Consider the following 27370-nt stretch of genomic DNA (forward strand, 5'->3'; position numbering starts at 1 on the left):
TTTTTTATTGTTTAGGTCATCATGCATAACGGCCCGACCTTTTACGGGCAAGTGCGAAAAAGCAGCCCTTCAACAGTAACAGTATTGTTTAGCTCAACATTCAAGTAGATAGGATACCTGATGCTACGTGATCTCCATTTCTGGTAAACACTCATACGTGCGCTGGCGAACTTTAACTTTTCGATGTGGCAGATGTAAAATTAGGTCTTACTGAAAAATATTTGCTATTTGACGCGTTTTTTTTCGGTCTAAATAAAATCATTGCTACAAAATAACATTGGCAGGCCAGTGACTAAGATTCACATTCTATACGATGAAAATAAAAATTACTGTTCTTTTAATGAGGTCTAAGAAGTACCTTGGCCGAAATCACAAATGCTTTTTGCGTCTCATCATTTACCTCCCAGATAGATGGGAGTGGTGGGGAGTTTTACCTGAACTGCGACTATGATCGCCAATGTGTCAACTTGGTTTAATTCTTTATTTTACCACGGGCGGACGGTCAGAGGAACACTTGTCTGTGCGGCTGGTTTGCAATTGTGTTGTCAGTTGTCACATGTACGCAATACGTAAAGTCCAAAAACCTCTATCATGTTTTTAACCTCAGCATTTAAGGAGATAATAAATAATTATTCATATTTATTTTGGTTAATAATGGCATTATCTACAATGAACTTTAAACTATAATTACAGAATACACTTTTATAATCAACTAGCCTATGATTTATATTAAATTCGAATTGGTATACTTAATTAATAAAAAAAACATTATTCAAAAACGTAGTACACAACATTCTTCGTTTTATTTTCTGGTGCGAATATCAGACAGTTATCTTCTATACTTATAATAAATCTGTAGAGATGTCAATTCTGTACATGAAATATATTTCCAAAATAACTATCAGGGGGTGATTAGGGATCGGTAGTGATGCCAAAAATGCAATTAGTAACATTTTTGTCTGTCTGTCTGTCTGTATAACCGTTATAGAAACAAAAACTACTCGACGGATTTTAACGAAACTTGGTACAATTATTTGTCATACTTCTGTGCTGGTTATAGTATACTTTTCATCACGCTACAATTAATAGGAGCAGAGCAGTGAAGGGAAATGTTGGGAAAACGGGAGAAGTTACTCCATTTTTTAAGCTTCCGTCGCGTGTGCAACCTTAATGGTTAAAGCTACGCAGAAATCATGTATGACGGAAATGTTCTCCTTAAAATTATGTAAAAAATATCCCACGACAGCATATGTCTATCTTTTATGGTTGACTCACAATAACACGTGTAACTCCCGATAGCTTAGCAGTTCGAAGCTTTCTCATTATATTTGTCTACTCTTACGTTTATAACACTCTCAGTCATCCCCAATTAAAAAAGTTTACATTATTACATATTCCATAAAAAAGAATCATAGAAATCGGTATAGAAACACCAAAGTTATACATGAAATACGCTAATAATAAGCCATCACGCGTGAATACTGAATCATGCTATAAGCTTCCTTCGATTTCACCAGGATCCCATCATCAGACCCTGACCGGACAATCGGACCACCTGCATACCACCATACATTGAAAAAACATCCCGACAAATTGAGCACCTCCTCTATTTTTGAAGTCCGAAATCCACGCGGGCGAAGCTGCGAGCGGAAGCTAGTGTCAAATAAGTATAGTGATGTAAAATTAACATTGTCGTTAGGTTTTCTTAAATTTTCTAATGTACCGCTTAACTTTCTTATTTTTTTTTATAAGAACCTTCTGCTGATAATCATTAACACAACAAAAAGGAATTAGTGAAATTGTTCGATCCGTTCACGATTGATAACTAAGGGAAAACGAGATTAATTTTTATATATATTATACAGATTATGTAATGTTACTGTCAAAATTATAAGTCATGTAGATACCAAATATGACTTACTATGGCTTTAATTGTTAATAGTTGATGGGAATATTTAAAAACGCACAATGTAATAAATAAAGTAATTCAGTAATTTTGTCCACTTATTTTATCCGTAAAACTCCCTGTGCAGTAGAAGGACCAGCCTGCCGCCACCCCCACCCATACCACGCTCTCACCCGAACCACTTGTGAAGTCGAGAGCTGAGAGTGAAGCGCCGCGCTGGGTAATTACCCAGCTAAAGCTTTTGATGTCACAGATTTATGTACGATGCGACAATACTATGCATTATTTCCTCTAGTGAATTATGGTTGGTGCGCTCGGGAAATTACGAGGCTAATTCAATTTCCTTTATTCTAAAGATTATTTTAACAGTATTTTAACAGATATTATAACAGTAATTTAACCAAATATCGATTTTTATTTATGTATATTTAAAAAATACAATACTTTACGGTGCCATTCGTCTACATTTAGTTACTAATTTCAAAAGCAAGTACGAATTATGTTTACGAAGTATAACTGAAAATTGAAGATTTGCAATAACTTAGCTAATGTGGGTATAGTGGCAGCATAATAAATAATATGGGAACGTGATATTAGGGCAATTCTCTGAACTACAAAAAAACAGGTTTTTTGTCAGATAATGTATGTTTTTTGGTCATTTTTAATTATATCTATATTTTATATTGTACTTATACTAGTTTTCTACTAAGGCCTATTCATATTTTTTTATATAATATTATAATATTCCAGTAAAAAAAAATTAAACATGCAAAATCTCATTCATATGGCGCGTCCACACGTCCAACTTACGATTTTAATATTTTATAATAAAAAATATACAATACTTTAATTAATTCAAAGTAGCTGAATCGATACTTAAACTATGCGCCCGTGATTTACCATTTATAGTGGATTAATTAGTAAAAACCAATCGTATTTACAGAAGTTTTAAAAATGTCCAGACATATTTTCATAATTTCTATGGCTCATGCTTTCGCCAAGTACCTGCAATAACTGTGAAGACATATCGGCCGAAATGTTTCGGCATATCTTTGGTGATAGATGCCGCCGTGCTAGAGTGAAGTAAGAATGTTCCTATATAACGTAAATAGTGAATTATACACGATAATATCAACGATTCTGGCTTTTGTAAGGTACGTTTTCTAATTTTTATGATCGTATATTATTTAATTTATATTAACACAATACTCTCTATAAAATACCACCGAGAATCGAAACAGTTTTAAAATTCTTTAATGTATTTGTTACTTGTGAATTCTGATAAAATTAGACGGGAGATGCATTTTAGTGTTTAAATCACATTTAGCTGGGTCTAATTATTCTGGATTTCTCTGGCGAATTTACTTCAGATGAATTAGACAGGGGCCAGCTAAATTAGAATTTTAAACAGGATTAGGTTTTTTACTTTATAAAAATTGAAATATTATTATTTCATATAACATGAAACGGTTAGCAGAAAAACAAGATATAATTGGAATAAGACTATCGAAAATTTATGGAAAGAAAAGCAAGAGAAAGACTGACTTAAATATCTTAGGCATAAGGCTGATAAAAAGCAACTCAGTATTTCAAAAATGTCACCAAGAAAACAGAGAATTCAAAGAAAAAGATAGAGATAAAATTCCAAGGCTTACTATTTAAGGAAAAAGAGAACAGAAGAAAACGGCTCAATTGCTAGCTTCTAATACTCCTCTTGAAAGTACATGTGGATCTGATGTTGAACGCTTCCAAGAAAATAAGGATAATATTTTATTGCCATCACATTTAATTATATCTGACGAGATATATATTCCTAAACTTGGATCACTCGTTAATTAAAAGTAGACAAGATTCATCTTGTCCGAATTTAGCGCAGCGTCTATTAACTGTTCGCAAGTTGAGCTGTTGCGGGAATTCTTGCTTAGACGAAGCTATTTTATGTCCTCATGATAATCATCCAGGTTTTTATATACTGCCCCCTCATAATATTAGTGTGTATGTGGTACCATTACCTGAATCTACAAAGGAACTTAGCTTATTACGATTGCCCGAATATTCTTTAAGAAAACGGTTATGATGTGTCTGTACCTCCAGAATCAAATAATATCTGTGTTAAAATATTGACTGATATTGAAGTTTAGCTTGCTAATATCACGTTCACAGATAATACACTAAAAAATAATAGAAAATTAGAAAAAGATGCCAAGCCAAAAAAACATGGAAAAGAAAATGCTACGACAGAGGACTTGGATTTGCCAAATTATAATGATGAAATATTTGAATTTTGATAAAAAATTTCGAATATTGGCTTATGGCGAGACGTCTTTGATAATCATGTTGTGAACATTTTTTTATTGGTTGAGTATTATAATTAAATTGCAACAAAGTTGCTACCTTAATAATGATTATTTCAATAATATGTTTTTTATATTTCTACCAAAAAGTTATCTAATAGCTCCGAAGTGAAATCGTTCTTATGTGATTGTGATGATAACATTTAAGAGGACCTAATTTTCTTAAACATGTTTAGGAAATTAGCGTGAGTCAGTCTTAGAAATATAATATAGTAGATCTAATATAATGCTCAAAAGAATACTTGCCTCATTATATTTTAATAAAAAAAATTAAGCTCAATTGATTATGTTTATAATTAATTTATGATTATGATAAACTTATTGATTTATTTAGTTATTTTATAGAACATAGAGAAAGTGTCTGTTAAAGAAACTGATTATTATTTGCAGGTTTTCATTTGATGTTCATTTTAAACTTTAAACCAAGTTATTAATAATTATAATATCTATAATTATAGATAACTTATTGTAATCTTTTGATTATAGAGGACAAAAGTATGACATTGTAATTTTTTTCATGGTTTTACAAATTTAAATATGCTACCATTCTCATTCACCTGTCTTGACCTCATATATCTGATAATTTAAATTTTCGTCTAATTGATCAATTTAAGGGCCTTTACCGTTATTATATTTCTTTAAATTATGTTTTTAATATGAACTAAGCAAATTATTCAAATATTTAAAAAAAAAAATGAGCCAGGTTAATGATGCCGAAACCTTGTTTTTCGGAGAATTGCCCGATAGTGCCGTATTTATATTTACATTAAGTATAGGCCACTCGGTTTGTCATGCCCCGTATGCTTCGTTGAAGTAAAAAAGTCCCTGATTGCATTCAATTCATTTTTAACAGAGGTCAGTAGATATTCTTAAACTTGGCTTTATTTGTGTCGCCTCTACTGTAAAATATGCCGCCCTCTAGTACGCTACTGCCCCTAGCTTTGCAAACTTCCTAACTTTAAGACGAAATATTGTTTGAATCAATGCCTAGTCTGAGCCACCTCTTTACCATTGATAGTGAAAGACCTGTTCCGGAATAAACGCTGGTACATTATGTTAATCCAGGATATGACCCAGTCGCGTAACTACAGTCGTGGAGGTCCGTGACAAATTCATGGAAAGAAGGTCCCTCATCCGTGCAAAATTTTACAATTTTTTTTAGGTTTTACTTAATAAGACTATTTTTGTTTGCAAAAGTTATCTGTAAAACAGGGCCCTAAGCTAGTCGGTTTTCTTTCTTTCGGGATAGGGGCTCTACGACCCGGGGCCCCCTGACGCCAGGGGATCCTTGGCATTTTGCCGTCATGCCACCCTATGGTCACGGTATTGGCATGATCTATTTGTGCACCTACCAAATTCCATCCAAATTGGTTTAATAGATTCTGAGTTCATACCAAACAATATATTTGGTGGGAGTAAGATTAGCAAATACTATAATTTTATTTATGTGAATGCCTTAGTGGCGTAATTGTTTTGCGCGTGTAGAGTACAACAATTTCCGCGTACGCAACACGGTTTCGGGTTCGAATCCTGCGTCGAACAAAAAGATATTGGGTTTTCTGTTTAGAAACAGTTGAAGTCTGGAATTTGTACCCGATATGGCGATAGTTTCGCTCCCTTTCATATCATAGAACAGGACACACCTGGCAAAAAGGGGCTGGATATACCTTTGCCTTCTCTTTCGGAGATAAAATGCGTGATATGTATTTGTCGTTTTTGTTGAATTTTATCTGAGTACTGATTAAAATTAGTAGAGAATCATTGAGAGTTTTGAGCAAAGCAATTGAAATCTATATTTCTTTTTCTATATCACATTGATATTTTTATTGAAGCTTTTAAAATTAGTAACTCGAGTTGAGCCGATTTTCCGATGTAAAGGACGTTGAAAGGAATTGATTCGACTCCCACTGCTCTCAAGAGGGTGGTGGGCGCGACCCGGTTTCCACCCTCACACCATTCTGACCAAGCTATATGGCGCTAGATAAATGATACAGGATTTGTGATTGAGCGTAGGTAATTGCTATGTTCTAGTTATGATGCAAGTTTCAGTTTTCAGATTTTTTTATATTAGGCTCTTCCTTTCGTATTGTTCGGCATTGCATTGGTATAGGTAATGTCCTGATTTCTCCACTAATAATACTATGCTGTAACATGATACATCGAAGCCCTCCGGAGATAGTGATTTTGTTCGTAATCATTCTTAACAGCGCTATTTGAGCGTAATACTTATATAATAAATATTTTAACTATTCAGGTAATTTTGTGACAGTATTTGAGGGTTTTTGCTAATAACATATTTGTTTAGTGCTTATTTTTAGAGTTAAACAACTTTTTATGATCTTGACGACATTCTGGATATAAGTACTTAGTATGTTAATCTATATCTATCTACTTATAATACTTACAGCAAAATCGTGGATTTTACGCGTCTGTACATATTTAAAAAAAAATATTGGGGAACGCGAAGTAGAAAGTAAAGAAACTTTTTTGAAATTTTGTCGGTTTCTCTGTTAGTTCAAACGGTTATTAAAGTATCAAGCCAGAACGATTCTTTGTATTCAAAATTAAATTACTGAATAAATAAAATATATAATCTCACTGTGCTCGAAATAGCTAGAAGTTTAATATTGAATATTAACATTTAACAAACTAATATTTGTACGGACGGCTTAATGACAAATCATAGAGCCCTACATTAATTATTTAAGATCTGTAATGTGTACTTATGTTTGACAAAAAAGATATTCTGATTTTGAAAAATATTAATTGTTAATTCTGTGTAACATATAGAATAAGTTAGAGATAAATTTACACATGGTAGAGACGGCCCATACAAGTTGCGCGTCCTATGTATGTATCGAGAGGAATATAACAAGCGAGATAGATGTAAGTCAACGCAAACGAAGTTGTGAACACAACTAGTAATCAATAGAACTACTTTTTCTTTATGTTACAACCTTCCAAAATGTTATACTAATCGGCCCTGGGTTTGGGGTCAGCTATGTAAGATGTCGCATTCTGGTATTTAACTTTATTCAGAACCAACCCAGCCACAAAAAGCTCCACATAATTGTTTCTGTAACCTCTCCATATTTAATAAAAACATAAAAGTTGGCAGTTAAAATAAGCGCGAGAAGTATGCCAGAATTGAGAAAAGTGTATGTAAGTTGGCAATTGTAAATAGATATTAGAAAAAAATATTTAAAACTTCCTTTCTCTAACTACTAGAAATACGGTATTCAATCCCAGAGGCCAACTATATTATAAACTGACAATTACTAGCGCAAGATTTTCGGTCTTATAATCAAATAAGATTAACTATTCCATGAATCTCTATCATTCTGGAATATTTGGAATTAAGCAGGCAACACTACGGGTTCATAACATTTGTCACAAGTTATCCCTCTCCGTAATAATTTTAAATGTATCATTTACATAGACATTAGCAATAAAAAATAGTATGAGTATATTCGATTCTCTAATAAATTTAACAGAAAAAAATCTTTGCCGTAGTCAACAGATAGTTCTTTCCAAATAGAACAAAGTTTGCTGACTTCATCAGTTTCAACAAAAACTGGCTTCACATTATATTCAACATTCATAAAAATATTTTATGCTACAAAACCATACTTGTAATGTTTTTTGAAAAAAATCCTTAGTTGATAAAAAAGATTTTTGACCGCATTGAGTTAATTAATTCAGATGATCTACTACTTAATAGGTGGGGGTGTCACAAAGTTTGGCATAAAGCACAAAGTGCTCTAGTTTACGGTATGTCAGTCAATCGAGTTAAAAACGCGTCATGAGCAGTGGTTCATTAGGTATTATCGATCAATCAGAAAATTTATTAGTTTATTAACTCTTTTCAAAAATCTAAAGGTACATACTTTTTAGTTTGAATAAGTTCAAAAAATTCATCGTGCGGATATTAAAATATTTCCAAAATACGTAAAGCACCTTTTTACTCTACAGCGTCATTTCTAAAATAAATAAGAAAATTCCGTAAAAAAAAATAGAAATTCCCAGACTAATTTAAAGACATTGATAACGCTGATCTATATAAGATACCGGTATATAATGTTATATCACAAGTAAAGTATATTATGGTACAACTTTACTTGTGTAGGTATTTCGTTATCATACTTTAGTCTTCGTCCTGAATAAATATATCATAAATCAATCTATTTCGGGAACAATGTAGATATTCAAGAATCTTTTGCCTAAATGTTCACGCTTACATAATGTTGCAGGATTACTTCGAAGGAAAAGCATCATTTGACATCAATATTTTTTAAATAAGCTTTTCTTATATTAATAAGCGTAGCGTGGGACGCCCTCTAGCCAGTGGCGGGACGATTTATACAAGACGGCCGGCAAACACTGGAAGCATAAAGCAGCAGACCGGGCTATGTGGCATATCTTGAAAGAGCCCTATATCCAGCAGTGGATTGCAACGGGCTGATGATGATGATGATGATGATATCGATAAGTAGGTACATCGTCACCAATGTCGGAATAGGTACCTTGGATTTCGTATACACTTATTCATTACTAGCTTTTGCTCGCGGATCGCCCGTATGACAAAGATTTCTTGTGATAAAAGTCCTGCAATATATTTTCCTGTAGACTGTGTCCTTCCCAGGACCTAAAATTATATCCATACACAATTTCATCGAAATCGGTTGAGTGGTCCAGCCGTGAAAGCGTAATAGACAGACGGATTGTTTCATGAAAAAATACAACGATTGCAACATATTAATTAGGTCCTTACATATGAAATTGGCGTTATGTCGAACTGGCCACTTTTATCTGAAATATCTCCTCTTTGTTTAAGAATTCCAATTTCAAATTTATTAATGCATTTAATGGGTACATTTCATTGGCAGATGCGCAAACCGCGCCTTGCCAGAGAGAGAGAAAAAAAAAAAAAAAAAAAATGGGTACATTTGTATTATATTATATTTATATTATACAATTTATTATGTATGTTTAAAAGAATTACACAAAAAATGCAGTATGTTTTTGCATTACAATACGAAAAATAAACCAAATATATGTTAGGAAAGGAGAAGAAGATGGGCCTTGTTAGGAACCAGACTATCTTCATTTGTAGTACCTTATAAGTATGAAGGAAGTATGGATTTGTAGTTTTCTATTTTCAAAAAATATGATAGAGAGCATTTTTATTGTAACCTAGGAATATGTTGACCTACCCGATATATAACGACATTTGCGTTTATTCATATCATGCAAGAAAATAAAATTAATGATGATTGAAATGAAAATTAAGGCATCGAGCATAATAGTCGGTCTATCCATAGATTAGTATTTCTTCTATTTGCGCTCGACTAGATGGCTTATGCGCTGCAGATAATCTTCTAAATAGAGTTACGTAGGTCTGTACAGTGTATATATTATGTGTATATTGCGAACTGTTCACTCGATCGTGGTTGGTATATAAAGGTTGCAAGGTCCGCGCGGCGGGCGTAGTCTCACAAAGACAGTGTGTTGAACGCACCGCGATTTTGCACCGCGGTGTTTCATTTGTGCGATAAACATTACTGTCTTCAATCTTATTTATACTTGCGCTAATTACCGAAACGCTGTGATTAATTTGCAACAGAAAGGTCTTGCATTAGCTGATTGAACAAAAACTTTGGTAAGTTTCTATTTTAAGTTTTAGTTGACCTTTTAGTTTAACTAAGTAATTTTACAAATTACACAAGGTTAATTGAGATTTTACCTAAAATGCAAAGGATTATTAACAATTTGCAGTAAAAATTAAACCAGGAAGCAGTATTGAATTGGAATTTATATCCGCTTATAGATCCACATTTGTTACTTTGGTGCATTGAACAATTGAAACTATTAATAATTATCATTATATCGTTTTTTTTTATTTATTATTAAGTTCTTTCTTAAATCAATATAAACCTAAATATAAGTATTATAATATATTAGAATTATTAGTATAATAATACTTACCAATAAGATTCATGTCCTTTCTAATTTTAAAGGCGAATGATGTTTTTATAGATATTATTGCTTACGGAGTTTATATGTGGTAAATTAAACCTGTTTCTAATTTAGACTTCGTGAAAAATACCTGTTTTAAACGCAGAATTCATAATTTCCGGATAATAGTTGCTTTGTGGAAACTTGAACGATGCCAAATGTACTCACTTAACCTCAAACTCTACATACAGCGGTGTGTATGGGTACAGTACTACTATAATAAAATAAAGTAGAACCAGTAAATATAATAAACGGATTGCATTTTAGCGATAAGATCGTCTATTGCAGCACGTAGTCTTAAAACTTCATATTAGTATTTATTTTCTATATTTGGTGTACAATACAGTTTTAGACCTATCTAAGTATTAGTAAATTAGTATCACTATCTATCAACCGTCACGTCGTGATTTTCATGATTTCATAAGATACAATAAATAACTTGTGTCAAGTTGCGGATCCCATATAAATATTTGTCTATGATCGAGAGTCGAACCTGGGAATTCACGTTCGACAGTCATTTTAAAGCTGAGTGGTATGCTGCACCACGCACTGTATCTAATTTAATAGGCACCTAGTTAAAATTAAAATCAAGCCAAAATTTTATTAAATGTTTGCGTGAAAATCCAACCGGAATTATAAATTAATGATTAAAAAGCTATGTCATAATTAACTAGATACCCCCGCCAAAAAATAACTTAAAAGTAGAATCAGTATTTCGAGCGAGTAGATTTAATAAAATCTAGGTATTTTATTTGAATAAAGTATACCTTTTATAAAAGCAATAAAAGTCACAGTTTGATACGATATATCTATATATTTATACGGGAAAAATGATTTTTGTACTTCTTTTAAGCATATTGCGCGCTCAAAGGATTGTGAGATTTGGAACAATTGAAGTTCATATACGGAAATAATGTAGAAAAATGAAATTAATCACCTATCGTGGTAGATACCTATATCTTCTATCTCTGAAGATATAGGTATCTACCACGGGTTATAATGTTTTGTAATATTATGCTGTCGAGTTAGTACTTTCTTGGCCCCGTGTAAGATTATCTTCCTAATATCTCGCACTTACACTTGTGAATATCACAAACGACATTAACTATTGGGTATCGTTGGGTAACTATCGCTGCAATTTCATCTCGGTGGCTGTGAGGGAACTCTTACGTCGGTTGAGGTGAGTCGAGTGAGTAGAGTTCCTATAACTAGAGTTTAGAGAACAGATCAAACAGATTCTTATGTATACCTAGTCTTTGTCTTAGGAGCAAAAATTTCCACACTTCCTCTCGTCACTTTCAAAGCGGTCCTAACAGCATTAGAACAAAATATATATCGTTCTCTAAAATTTTAGATCGCTCTCAATTCTTTTCAATTGATCATTTGGTAGAGACGGCCTCAGTAGACAGTATAAACGTTGCGGCGCTATATACGCTGGACTAGAAGATGAGGTCGAGTCAATAAAAAAAACAAATTTGGGGGTCTTCTAATAAGGATATTGTGCATTAAACAGATACTCGATGCTCGGAATAAGTGTATTACAGAAACAAAATTATATTATGCTTTAAAATGAAAGAATAAATCTTAAACTTTATTTTATACTATGTAGAGATAAAAGCTCGTCGCGAGATTTTGCTTGTCAAAATCAACTTAAGTACATAATTTTGTATCATCTACACAAATAAAATTTTAATTTATTTTTTAGTTAAGTATTAAAATTCAGTTGCATGACGAGACCCAAACATACATATATATATATTATAAACATTAAAAGTGAAATAAAAGCTTGTAAAATACCTATGCTGCATGTCACTTTTAAATGATTTGGCAGATTGTACATATTTATTATAATATCGGTAAAATAAGTAGACTGCCCATCTGATGTTACTTGATATACGGCGACCATAAACAATTATGAATGCCCTGTTGGCGAATGCAGATAGAAAAAGAATTGAGATTATTGCAGAGAGGAGAATTTTGGCTCTATAAATTTCACTCACCATACAAAGTGTAACAGAAAATTAATAATCCCCGTAAGTTTTCTGTGTGACAGTAGTACACACTATACTTTGCGAATCAGCACATTCATAAGTCAAAATGTCCACAGGGTGACTCTAGCATTTTGAAAAACTTTAACCTTATATATATCTATCATAACAGAATACATCTAATAAAATGCACTTAAAATCTTGTTTTGCTACATAACATATTCCAAGGCCATTTATAAATGCTAATACTGAAGTCTTTAAGCTTTATAAAATGATTTTCTAGAGAATTGTTAAGTTTGCTGGTACGTAAATAATTAATATGTTTCAATGCATAACAACAACATATAATAAAGATAGTATGATCAAAAATTATTCAGCTTCTTATCTTTTGTAGTATTCTACAAAAGGTAAGAATTAGGTACTACTATCATAAATATTATCATGAACCATCACAAAATAAACTTTGTCGTTCGATAATTGTAATTAGCGTAAATAATAATATCGATAAAACAAGCAAGCTGCCCGTCTATAGTAACTTGATATCCACCGATCATAGACATCCGTTATTAGAAAAATCGTCAATGGCCTGGTGGTGGATGCTGTCGAATGCAGGCAGAAAAGATAAGAGCTTACGGCGGGGCGGAGGTGTTTGAGTCTATAAACTTCAGTTGCACCATCCGACATAAATAGAATACTGTCAATTCATGTAAGTTTTCTGTGAGACAGTGGTACTTACTATCCAGAACATTCATGCGGTGGACAAATAGGTCAATATGTGTACAGAGTGACTCTACCACTTTGAACAAACGCTGTAGTATTCTTGTAGTATTCTACAAAAGATAAGAATTATTATGATCATAAATCATCACAATATAAACTATGTAGTACTTCAGTTTTAATTGGCGTAAATATTTAACTAATTTGATTCGTTTCTTGAAAATACGTAGGCAAAATCTTTGTTTCGGTTCATAACCATCGGGTATATTTTATATATACTTAATAGAACATGTTTTTCACAGTTTAAACCTACTTCGTAGTTTTGTATTCCACTTTTTGTTAGGTTTAGGGAAATATACTACCTAAAAGAAATCAGGTTTCCCATGTAGGTAAGTAAATTGATAATAAAATATCTTGTCACACGTTGTACATAAACATAATGTTAATGTACATTTCTGCTTGTCGGATGGTTTTTAACGTATAAATTAGATATTTCTAGTTTCAAGCCTAATTGAATCGTAAAGAACTGGCAAACTGATTGTTCAAATATTTACTTAGTAGCTTAAATATAGGTAGAGTCATTGAAAGTTTTCTCGTGAGTTACCTATGTCGAGAAATTGCTACGTGACATCCTGACTTAAAAAAATAAATAAATGTAATAAACTAATTTGACCTTATTACTTCTCAAACTCGCGACCTAGTGATATCATGACATAATTTATTTCTGTTACGCAACCGTCACATAGGCTACAAATAGGGTTGCCACCTTATTATTTGTGCAAATAGTGTACACTGATAAATTAAAGGTAGAAAAAAGTAACATGGTGTCAAAATAAAGTGCAAATTAATTTGAATTCATTATTTTGCTTATCAACATATTTTTTCATTACTTTTGACAAATAAAATTATCAGATTTAAAGACGAATTGTTTCTTTCGTTTCGCCATTTGGTATCTTCATCACAAAATTTAACGGACGGGCCCAAAGGAATCAAATCATGCTAAATAAACTATTTTCACAAACTTTATTGTTCTTATAAAGTTTACTTTATAATAAAGTATGGGTATAACGCACAAACCGTTACAAGTCAAAAAGAGAGTAGAAAAAGCTACAAGTCACAAACCGTTGAATTATCACAAAGCTTAAATTTTATAGAAAGTTCAATTTTGTATTCCTTTACTTAATTGTATGAGATGATGTAAGAAGTTTGTATTTTATAGGATCTAAATATTATTATTTTTCTATATGCAAAAATCATACAAAAGCAAAGTTTTAACTTTAGTACGCTGTACGAGTTACGACTATTAACTAATCCCCAACGTAACATATAGGTATTACTGAAGTAATTACGCGTCAAAAATTACTTTATATTTCTTCTATCTTTCTTTCATATTATCTTAATTAAAAATCTCTTGTCCTCATGTTAGTACACTCTAATCTCCGAAATTATAACCAATATCAATAATTTTTCGTGAATAATTGTGGTTGGTACCAGCATTAAAGTTAGGGTAATTTCGGACGTGATATCCCTTGATTAGAATGCTTATAATAGTAAAAGGACGGATATACCCCCGCAAACGAAATACGGCACCATGTATAGTTTAAAAGAGTAAAAGTAAAATCAGGTCAATTGTAATAAAAAATAGGGGGTCTCATATAACGTTTAGGCACGATGGCATTAAGTTTCGCTTTTTTTGTATCTTTCCATGATCTTGTATGTATCTTTTCATAATAAGTTGTTACGAAAAAACATGTGCAACATAAAATCCTGCAATTATATAAAAAATATTGTTCCAAACCTGCTAAAAACAAACTTTACAACTCTCTGAGGAAATTCTACGTCAATTAGATGACTGACGTTAAAATACCGGTATATGTTTTTAATTCTATAATTTGAGGAAAACAGATGACGTTAAACTTGTCCAACGCAAGAAACACCGCGTCCCGTGGAGAGGGAAATACCCCTCGGTGATCTACGTCATCGCGCTGGGGTTTTCCTGTTTTAATATTTAGAAAGTTAATTTATCTTTCATAATTTGATTTTATATCAGGCATTTCACGTTACATTGATGTCGTAATTCTTATTATTAGAAAACAATGTCATGATTTACACGATTAGCCTCGCTTACCTAGAGCAAGACCTAGAAAAAATTCCAGTACAGTCACGTACCTAGCAAGTACATAGACCTGTTCTTATCCGACTACAATAATTACTTAAAGGTATTAAAAATCCATAACTTCCGTATAAAGTACTTCCGACTTCAAGATTTAATGATAATACGCAACTACTCATATTAAACAAGTAACAGTGTGTTTTTTTTTTGTATGAAAGTACTCGGAACAAGGTCAATGTCACAGTACAGAATGACCTTAAAAACTAGTTTTCTATGCGAATAATGAGGTTACTTTTAAAATTAATAAACTATTTAAATTAAGTACTGAATGTATAATCAGTACCGGCAACGTTGTAGTGTCTCTGTAGTCTGTGAACACTGTGTTTTTACAATATCGCGTGCGGACTTAGATCACCTTGGCCCTCCATCAAACGATACGCTGCAAGAGTGAATCATAACGTTTCATGGAACTTAATTTTAATAAAGATAAAATATATACTTACTTTATCTACCAGATCCAAAGTTATCCTTAACTTATTATTATAATAAATTTATTTATAGGCACGTATACTAGTTAACTATATTATTTGTAATTGATTAAACGGTGCGTATACTTTTAAAAGGTTATTAATAAATAATATTAGCTATGGCTAATTATTTGATTTACAATGTGCTCATTAAAAAATATTGCTATTCGTACGGGATAGATTTGTTTTATGTGTTATTATTATATTACAGATAAGAAAGTATTGATAAAAATATCCTATTTTATCTTTTTAGGTACTTATATCTAAAAAGATAAAATGAGATATTAATACTTAGTAGATTATCGCATGTATGTTATCTCAAATATCTAATATGTAATATAAATACAATTTAGTATGTGCTTAAGTAGCATATGCTTATAAGTGCCTAACCAGGCGCAAGACGATTTTAGCTCAGCGTGCATTCGCTAATTATTAAAAGAAACTTTATATAGCATTAGCTTTTGCTCGTGACTTCGCCCGCGTAAAAAAGTTTTTCCGGGTTAAAGGTCCTGCTTTATATATTACGGTAATATAAAGTATCCTATATCACCCAAGAGTAAAGTGGCTTCCTGTTAAGTGTTAGTAAAAAAAATCAACTTCCTGAGATTAGTGCGTTCAAACTAAAAAACAAACTCTTCAGTTTTGTACATAATATATTAGTATAGCATTTGGTATAATGTGTGCTTATGTTAAGTGTGAGACAAAGCAATATTTTAGCTGGATAAAACAATAAGTAGCGGCGCGGACTGCAGCGAGGTCCGCTGGTAACCTCGCACCACTTGCTCGCTGTCCGGCTGCTGGTTGCGCAAGAGCCGCTCTCTCGGCATTGAACGGGGACTAATTCAGGCCTCCTTGCGTTTATCTGTTTGACCACCAGGCCACGTTGTAGGTGACATTGAATTTGGTAACGATAGATTACTTATCTAAGTCTACATTAGGTGTCTACTGAATAACGTATAAACAAAAAGGTTAAATTTTTTAACAGTTAAATCGGTTAACCAACTCCATAAAAATGAAATGTTTTTTGTTTTCCAACGGGAAATATATGTTTTAAATGATTCTTATTATCATTGTTAACTGTGAGCTGTTTTTGTTAATTGATAATTTATCCCTTATTTTTAATAATCTTTTTTTCCTTCGGGGTGTTAAGCATACCGCTGTATATGTATTATCTGTATTAAGTTGTGTCTTGTTGAAGTAGGTATACCCTGAGAAAGGACCCCGAGTATCCGTACGGACACCTTTTAGAGTAATGGTGCCAATTACAGTTGTCTGAACATTATTTCCAGAGCTCCAGTTTCTCTATTCTTATTTTACTTATGAGAGTATATAATATATAAAAAGAACCAACGGAGCTAAGGAATTATTATACTAGTAACTAAGAATTTATAAGTATTTGTGTAATAAAGGTACCTACGTAACCTATATTTCTTGGAAAATTATTGTTGGTAAATTTATTGTGAGCAATCGTAATTATTTGTCATGTGTTACGACTCTGCCACAGGGATATGGGGATTTGCCGAAAGATAAAGTAGTCATATTCTTATCTAAAATGCCACTTATAATGAATTAAAAATACTTAGTTATAGTTGCGTCTATGGTAGTGAAATCATATTTTAAAATATAATTAAGGGCTAGAATCCACTCAATCGGATCACTACATTCGGTATCTTTATTTACCTATATGCATTACACGAACATAGAAGATAACGTGCGTGCCTAATGTTATTATTTACTAGCTGTGCTCACAACATCGTCTGCGTCGATTTAGATCAATGAGTGGTTTTATAGTAAAGCGCCAACGAACATATTTTAAGCAGGCAAAATAAAATGTTCTTCGTTTCCTAATCCTTTATTTTTTTCTCGCGTCCACCAGTTTTTTAATATATATACGTATATGTACTTATAGTAATAATTGAAAATTTACGATTTTATAACAATAACCAGCTTTTGTTCGCGACTCCACTGTCTGAATACGTTGTTCCGGAAAAAAGTCCCGTTTCCCGGGTGAGACCCCCTAACAATTCATCTGTGAAAACTGCATTCAATTCCATGCAGTAGTTTTGGCGGGATGGGTGTATTGTACATGTCTTTCTATGTAGACAGAGACAAAAATTCTATAAACTGTTGTTTTGCGTTCACTTCCTCTAATAAAGGACCCATATTGGTTTTCTTCAATACCTATAATGTGCATAGCCCGTTACAACTTTATTATATTTGTATATAATAATAATAAACTTAATAATATGTAAATAAACCTGTAAAGGTTTATCATCTGTATTAGAATAAGCATTGTATTTATAGTTATTTCGATATAGTGGTAAGCCGATGGTGTAATTATTGAGTATATAAAAATTAACATATAAATAAGTATAGACGATTGTAGGTATCGATTTAGTAGAGATCATTAATTATATATATCTTCCTCCTAGTTTAAACTAACTTACGCCGCAAAATGACATTAATAACAATAAGTTATTACTTGTTCATTATAAGACAATAACATCGTGTTTATTTCAGGTCTTACAATGTCAGAGTCCCATTTAAAATTGAATTACGGTTTGTGATTGACGCCAATTTTATTAGATGTTGTATTTATTGTTGTGGATTCCGATTTTGTGTGTTTATTTTTCTGCTTAGAATTTAATTTACTTTACGCATTCGAGTTCTTGTTACTTAGGGTTTTATTTTGTTAATTTTAATACCTTATAAGTACTATAATTTCTTAACTTAATACATGAATATAATATCAGTCTTGTATTATATTATATTGTCATACTGCTGGACATGGGGATGCTATACTGCTAAGAGGGATTACCCCTAAGTTCACCACGTTGGCCCAGTGCGGATTTGCAGACTTCACATTTCCTTAAAAATTCTTACAGAGAACTTAGGAATGCAAGTTTCCTTCGACATCTTTTTTCATCGCTAAAGCAAACAATAATTCACAAAGCATACTCAAACAACTTTAGTTATTTGAGTTCTTTCATAGTTTATTTATAATAAGTATTAATATATTACTTAATTGATAGAAACAAATGTCAATTTCTTTTATAGATCTTATCATTCCTGTTTATTTTCATTTATCATGAGCATGCTAATTACAGCTTTTTAATTGGATGGCATTAAATGTGCGTTTAAGTGTACGTGTTATGTTTAAGGTGCAATCGGCTAAGATCGGATAAGGGGTAAGATCGTATAATGCCAAAATACTACGAAAATATAAATATTTTTTTAGTTTAACCTACATAGGAGGTACGCCATTTCGTTTTGTCCTGTCCTACATACCGCAGCTGATGCTCCGACCAAGAACAGTTGTGCTTTATGCGTTCAAACCAAAAAGATGGATTTTGCTCTTCTTAACACTGATCGGGACTTCAACTTGATTTTTTGAGACTAGCTTCGTCATACTAGCTTTAGAAGAGTAGAACGAAGTTTAAATTCATCCTGCGAACGTCCGATCTTTCCTAAGGTTTTAAATTTTTGTAGAGTTATCAACGATTTTTTAACTTAAACAGAGAGAATTGACAGTCATTAAATTATCCCATAAACTAGCTTTAATAATAACCAGTTTGATGTATAAAATTGTATATATATTAGTAAAATTTTTATGACATTTTTTTTCGGGACCTCTCAACTCATCGAAAAACTGTAATAAATTAGCCGATTGTATTTTCTAGAAAAAAAAAGACTAAGCATGCCTTTTAATTACCTATTTAAATACTTACACAAAATTTTATAGATAAGTAAGTACTCCAGACTTTATCTACAATACTATGATTTTTTTTATTTGCAGAAGTCATGAATCCCGGAGACTTTAAAGACTTCGCGAAAGCGATGACTGACTACATCACAGAGTATCTGGAAAACATTAGAGATAGGTAAATATTATTCATGTACTTAATATAATTTAAGAAAAAAAGTTTGCAAATGTTTCGTGTATTAAATTTTATGATTTGACGTTTATTATAAGTATAATTTTTGTTTGAATATGGATATTTACTTACATTGAGATTTCATTGAGTATAGAACAAATAATATATAATTTTGTCTTTGCCAAACCCAATAATAAACACACTTACATAAAATTTTTATTCCCTGTAGACAAGTAGTGCCGTCAGTGAAGCCAGGGTACCTACGTCCCCTAGTCCCTGAGCAGGCGCCCCAGCAAGCTGAGCCCTGGACAGCAGTGATGGCGGATATCGAAAGGGTGGTCATGTCTGGCGTCACCCACTGGCAATCACCTCGTTTCCACGCCTATTTCCCGACGGCCAACTCTTACCCTTCTATTGTGGCGGATATGTTGAGCGGCGCTATTGCTTGTATCGGTTTCACCTGGGTAAGTTACTAATGAAGTTATTGCATTAAATAAATTAGTCATCTAATTACCTGGAAGCAGAGGATAGAATGCGATAAATTAATATCTAAGCTACAGTTACGATTTATAACATTTTCAAATTAGAATAAAAGAATATCTGTATGTATGTACTTACTTTTATACTTATATACGCACATATATATCCACTCCGTATTGCATTTATAACAGCTTAGTAAATTTAGAGTATGTTAGGTATTTTCTACAATTATTCACAGACAATTTTTAACTTGACGGAAGATGAACTCGGCCAGTTCCACACGGTCCATTGCTAATTCGTCTGCGGTACAAATTAGTAATTAGTTTGTAGAGCATGATTTTAATTTTGTAGACAAGGCTAGATATGTCTATTAGTGCTGTTAAGCAGGTACGTACTAGCATTGTAAATCTAAACCATTAAGAGGATTTAATAAGCAAGTAATTCAAATTTAAAAAAATTATAGTCATCATAACGTTAGGTAGATGTGGTAGAATTGTGGGTTTCCATCTCTGATATTGCATCCATGGGTGGATGGAAATTATAGTCATGGTTCATGGACAATAAAATATCAATACCTCGGCATAATGAGTTATGAGGGAGGTGTTATTGTTCTATGCTAGATATCCTGTAGGTAGTTAACCTAAGCAGTCTGATGCTTAGAGGTAATGCACAGTGTTGTTGTTATGTAAATTGAGAGATTTTTTGCCTTTGTTCTCCAATGTCAGTGTTAAAAGCGAAACGAAACGCGAACAAGGAAAACGAGTTTACATGTCTCGTTATTATAAATCTCGTTTATTTAGATTCCGCATTGACTCTTGCGGTGAGACTTGATATTATTGTGTAGAATAAATACTTCAGCTCTTTTATTACCTTTTTAATCGAAGCTTGAAAGGCAATCATATCTAAGCAACAATTATACAGAAAATTTATTTATGTATAGATATTTGGAATCGACATATTTTTCTGTGTCATTTGACCTATGGATTATAGGTCTAAAACTATTTTAATATCATTAGACTATAAAAGTAAACAGTTTAATTGTTACGGATTTTCTTAATCAAAACTTTCAATCGCTGTACTCAAAACTTTACTGATTTTCGCTTAGATATTAATGTATTCAAGCCTTTCAAGCTTCGTTAATTGTCCTTTCTTGTATTTTTTTTCTCTTAACCATTTCGGCTGCTTAGCAACCTACGGAACCAATTTTCTTTGTTTACCTTTCTTACTAATTTCAACGAAGGAATTAAGTAGATCAGGTTTTACATACCTTTATCATGAGTCACCAGACCAAAAGTAACCTAATTTAATTTAATACAAGTACCTACACTTATTAAAAAAATCGCTCATATAATTTTTCAGCCCTGTTTGTTACACGATTTGGTGTCATTAAATCCAGCGGTTCAATGATTTGATGTCCCTATTTTTTAAATATTTAACACAGCTGTACCTACAGAAGCATACTTAACATTCCAGATTGCAAGCCCAGCATGTACGGAACTTGAAGTTGTTATGTTAGACTGGCTCGGTCAAATGTTGGGTCTTCCGGACCAGTTCTTAGCACGTTCTGGCGGAGAAGGTGGCGGTGTCATCCAAGGCACTGCAAGTGAAGCCACGTTTGTAGCTCTCCTTGGTGCCAAATCTCGTATGATGCACAGAGTCAAAGAACAACACCCCGAGTGGACTGAGACAGACATTCTCGGCAAGCTTGTAGGCTACTGCAATCGTAAGTAAAATATTGCATTATTCTGCCTCTTCCCTTAAAAAAATATGCATTAACAATTTTATATTATCTGTGAAAAACTATACAAACTATACTTAGCTCTCCTTGTTTTATGATAAGACAATGTGGATGTAGATATCTAGGTATCCTAATCAAAACAAACAAACACAACAAATGACGCATTTATTCCTGATGGGTTGGGTGGGGGTGCAACTAGGATACCTATTTTTCATCATGTGTGTTTCATCACTTTATATGATAGGGGATGCGTGTCGCCATATCGGGTAAAAATTCCAGAAGAGCAATGGCTGATAATTAATAAAAAACCCAACGTCACTTTGCCCGACCCACTATGCCTACCCGATTTATCCTAAAATGTTATAGTATTTATACAGGGACACCCAACACCTACTTAACTACTTAAGAACTAATATATTCTAAAATACACATCGGTCAATAAGTCCCGAGCCTAATATATAAATTGCGCTGTAACGGATAAATACTACCGATTTTCAAAAATTACTGACCTCTATGTAACACATGTCAAAATTTCATAAACTTTTAACAATTTGTAAAAAAGTTACAGTGATTTTAGTAATGCTACTTTGAGTGTCTCTAAAACAATGGACGAAAAAGAATTTCGAGTGTTGATTAAACATTGTTTTCCAATAGGAAAAATACCGTTGAAACAAAATTTTGGCTCGTTAAATGTTAAGAGATCTCTGCTCCATCAAAAGCAACAGTTAAACGTTGGTTTGTTGAATTTAAACGTGGGCATACAGACGCCAATGATGCTGAACGCTCAGGACGTCCAATTGAGGTTGTGATTTAAGATAACATAAAAAAGTACACAAAATCGTTTTGGAAGATAGTAAAGTGATGGTACAGGAGATAGCCGACATTCTAAAGATATCAAAAGGCAATGTATTTGTCATTTTGTAGGAACATTTGTCCATGAGAAAGCTCTGTTCAAAGTGGGTACCGCGTTTGCTCACCGTTGACCAAAAGCATCAACGTGTTGAAGCCTCGGAGTGCTGTTTGGAGCTTTTAAGACGAAATAAAACGGATTTTTTCTTGCAATATGTGACAACGGATGAAATCTGGATCTACCACTACACTCCAAAGTCAAAACGGCAGTCAACTGAATAGACTGCAACCGACGAAAGGCGTCCAAATTGACCAGAAACTCAAATGTCGGCTGGCAAGTTTATGGCTTCCGTGTTTCGGGATGCGCAAGTTATAATATTCATTGACTATCTTCAGAAGGGAGAAAGGATCAATAGCGAATATTATATGGCCAAAAATGGTGCGTTTGAAGCATGAAATCGCGAAAAAACGGCCTCAAATGCAAAAGAAAACAGTGCTTTTCCATCAAGACAATGTCGGGTCACACAGCTGTCGCCATAATGGCAAAACTGCATGAATTAAAGATTGAGTTGATGTCTCACCCACCATATTCTCTAGTTTTGGCTCCCAGCTTCTATTACCTGTTTGCTAAACTGAAAAAAATGCTTTCCGGAAAAAAAATTGGCCCAAATAGAGAAGAGATCGCTGAAACTGAAACGTATTTTGAAGGGTTAAGTCAAATCGTTTTATAGGAAGGGTAAATAAATTTTAGAGAAGCGCTGGATTGATTGTATCACCTTTGAAGGAGACTATCTTGATAAATAAAAACGATTACGACAAAAAAAAAAAAATTATTCGGGACTTATTGACCGATGTAATATATATAATGATATCTTTTTCTGTGATTTTACAGAACAGGCCCATTCGTCAGTAGAGCGGGCTGGACTTCTTGGTGGGGTAAAACTTAGATCATTGAAACCGGATTCTAAGAGACGCCTTCGCGGGGACACTCTGCGTGAAGCAATCGACGAGGACATTCGCAATGGACTTATTCCCTTCTATGTAAGTTTTAACCGACTTCAAATAACGGAGGTTCTGTATTCGACTCGTATGTAATTCCTGAAACTTATTGATTTCAAGGAAGGTTTTAGTATAATATAATAAACGATCTTATGAAGATTTGCGTGCATAGACAATGGAATTCTTCAATAACTAACAGAAAATGACCCGCGATTGCTTCTATATCCATGTATTGTTTATACCATTTCATAACAAAACATCTTGCTGCAACGGTTTTAGAGGCTAAACAGATTGTACATAGTCTACCCTCACTTTGCCAATTATGTTAAAGATCCATATGACTCTATTAAATTGTTGGATCCTATTGTATAAGTAACTGAAAAATGTGAATAAAACCTTTTGACAAAAAATAAACGTCCTGCAAAAATTACTACAAAGCAAAATTGTTATTTATCTAGATATACTTATATTCAGGGCTCAAAGGATATTTCGAAAATATAGACAAAATTACCATTAAAAATAACAGGAATCTTATATAAATTATGGACTTACAACTTTCGAGAATTAGCGTATACCCAAAACGAAGAAACAAAAAGGCCTGCTTATATTTACTTTATATTTGGAGTCAGTGCCTTATTATCTAATACCTACCCTTTAAGTCCTAAGGGATGAAGTAGATGTAAGCATCTACTTCATCCACTCATTAATATTAAATATCTAAATTACGTAAAGTTGTAGCTTGATTGAAAACAACGAAGCCTATGGACATCCATGGGCTTTGTTGTCATCTATCTAGAGACTCTAAAGCCTTACAATTGTCGTGTATTGAAAATCCCCCACCAGCCTTATATTCTAGTATGTACAGGTATAGGAACCGGTCCTTTCATAGAGCGGAGCGACCGCTCCAGGTGCCTAGGGTCTGGGGACTCCGTCTGAAGTGGCGAAGTCTTCTAAGCGCTGAAGTTTTGAGTTCGAACCCCGAATCGCGCTAAAAATAATCATGACTGGGTTCGAAGTTCGGAAGCTCGGAGTTCAGTTAATGTAGACAATACTCTACTCATTTTATTACTATTTAGTTATATATATTAGATCCTGAATTATATAGTTGGTCGGTTTATACATTTATGTGATGAGTAGCATTTACTCAGAAATTGTGAAACAGGCCCTTAACAATTTGATTTTATATTTTTCAGGTAGTCGCCACATTAGGTACCACTTCTTCGTGTGCCTTTGACGCATTAGATGAAATTGGAGATGTTTGTAATGCAAGCGATATATGGTTGCATGTGGACGCGGCCTATGCTGGCTCTGCGTTTATTTGTCCCGAATACCGTCACTTTATGAAAGGGGTTGAAAAGGCTGATTCTTTCAATTTCAACCCACATAAATGGATGCTTGTCAATTTCGATTGCTCAGCTATGTGGTTGAAACAACCGCGATGGATTGTTGACGCGTTCAATGTGGACCCTCTGTACTTGAAGCACGAACAGCAGGGATCGGCACCAGACTACCGTCACTGGCAAATTCCTTTAGGACGACGATTCAGGTCACTTAAACTGTGGTTCGTTTTGAGGCTGTATGGCGTAGAAAATCTTCAAAAATACATTAGAAAACAAATTGGATTTGCTCACCTGTTCGAAAGGCTTTTAACTTCGGATGAAAGATTTGAGCTATTTGAAGAGGTGACTATGGGGCTTGTATGTTTTAGGCTCAAAGGATCTAATGAAATCAATGAAGAATTATTGAGACGCATAAATGGCCGCGGAAAAATCCATTTAGTGCCCTCTAAAGTCGATGACGTATACTTCCTTAGATTAGCAATCTGTTCACGGTTCACTGAAGAAAGTGACATGCATGTATCTTGGGAAGAAATAAAAGCATCGGCTGATGATGTTCTTAAAAAGTAAGGGAGCGGTGTTGATCAAAATGATCTGTTCAACAACGCGTAGGACCAAAAATATACTAACCTATATTAAACAAAATATATTCCGTGATGTAGGCCTTTAGATCTTATATTGTTACCAGATGTTGTTTATAGATAATTGTATTTAATAGCTTGATTAATCACAATAATTTAAAGTTTCAACTATATTTATTTATTATTAGATTATAAATGTATGTTATGTAATGTGGTAATGAATAGAGACGCTTCGATTCGTAGCTATGTAGTTGAATGCTTGATTAGAAGTGCCGTATCTATAGTCACAACGCTGGACTATGTGCTATAATGTAGTATCGTGAACAATATTATAATTATAAATAGAGAATGTTTTATTCCTAGTCTTGTATACTCTGTGACATGGAATTAGGCATCCAATATTTAATTATTTATTACCTATTAATTATTACCTATTGGCCTTGTAATAAATTACACATATATTATCGGAGATTCTTAATAATATTATGTAGGTATTACTTAATGTGGTAATATTAAATGTAAGTTAAAAAATGAATTTAATTTTCTTGCGAGTTATCAGCATTCATTGTAGGAACCTCGGAAAATTCTTAATGTGGGTCATGGAGAATCCAGTTCCGATAATATTATCTGATCTTAATATGGCCGCTTAGATAAACGCGGAGGGAATTGTACCTATATAGTTATACTTAATTTTAAATACCCTACTATGAGAGAACGTATGTACTTGTACGTTACCCTCTTTGCTGTGTAGACAAATTTTTTTTTATGGAAAATCATTCCAGTAAAAATATTATACTACTACTACGTACTGTGCGTATTTCAATTTAAAATATAGCTTATCGACGCGTGTAAAGAAAATGTAAGTAAGTAATTATACTTGCTCACAGTTTTATAAGTACCTACTTAAGACCTTATAACCTACTTAGGTCGGTATACATTGATACAATAAATGTTGACAATATCATTATCTACAAACGTAGGTACTTTCTTTTAAGAAGTACCTAAATACTAGAGTGACAATAAATACCTATCGAGTAACGAGCATTAAACTATATTTGTAAATATATACCTACCTATTTTTATGTTTGTTACGTACATTTATCGTGTTAAGGCTTAATTTGTAAGTGTGTATTTTTTGTATTTTTTTTAAACTATTATTGTTGAATATTATTTTGTTAGGTACATAGATTTATGCCCTTTTTTACTATTTTTTCCATATCTACACATCTAGGAATTTCTAGACATATTTCAAATACCTATACCGAAAAACGAAGTGGAAGCAATAGTACACAAAGATTGATTGTTGAAATCGGGCATTAGTCCTCCTTCAGCACTAGCATCTAACTAAATGATGTGTGTACCTACTACTATCGATGAATGTAATGCGTTATTGTAATAGGTATATTATGAGTCTAAAACAAATAAATGCTTTTAAAAAGTAGATTATATTGTTTCTTTCAAACATTGGTACTTACGTTAAAAAAAATTAACCGTAGATTTCAAGGATGACTAGTACTAAGTAGACTAGTAAAAAGCTATAAAGGTTTTGTAATTTGTACATACTTACACCTGTAAATGATCTAACACCGTATTCACAAAAAATACTATGAGGACATACAGTGCGCTCGAACGCATAATGTCAGCAATTTCATGGTTTTCTTTGACTTTATTTGTCAGATAGTCAACTGAAGTAAAGTTATATCTTAATTTTAGCCAATCACAGCGCTCCTATGCCTAAGCACTGCGAAGGCTACCATGCCGAAAACGCTAAAGAATAGGCTTATTATCAGTTATCACCGCATTGCTCCGTTCTTAGCTAAACAACGTTTGTGAATACGGACCTTAGATTGTAGGTAACTGGTAAGCAACAGGCATAGAGTTGTCATATAAA

At 33.0% G+C, this 27370-nt stretch overlaps 1 protein-coding gene across 1 annotated transcript; it reads left to right on the forward strand.

Annotated features, from left to right (window-relative positions):
- Positions 1–9719: 9719 nt before the first annotated feature.
- On the forward strand, positions 9720–26922 carry LOC115449403 (aromatic-L-amino-acid decarboxylase-like). The gene is made up of 6 exons (XM_037441795.1): positions 9720–9919; positions 19417–19501; positions 19725–19959; positions 21449–21698; positions 23455–23603; positions 24755–26922. Exons 2-6 carry the CDS (start codon positions 19422–19424, stop codon positions 25466–25468), a joined length of 1428 nt encoding a protein of 475 aa, XP_037297692.1. The 5' UTR covers positions 9720–9919; positions 19417–19421; the 3' UTR covers positions 25469–26922.
- The last annotated feature ends 448 nt before the right edge of the window (positions 26923–27370 follow it).

This window comes from Manduca sexta, chromosome 23 (genome assembly GCF_014839805.1).
Source record: "Manduca sexta isolate Smith_Timp_Sample1 chromosome 23, JHU_Msex_v1.0, whole genome shotgun sequence".
Lineage (NCBI taxonomy): Eukaryota > Metazoa > Arthropoda > Insecta > Lepidoptera > Sphingidae > Manduca > Manduca sexta.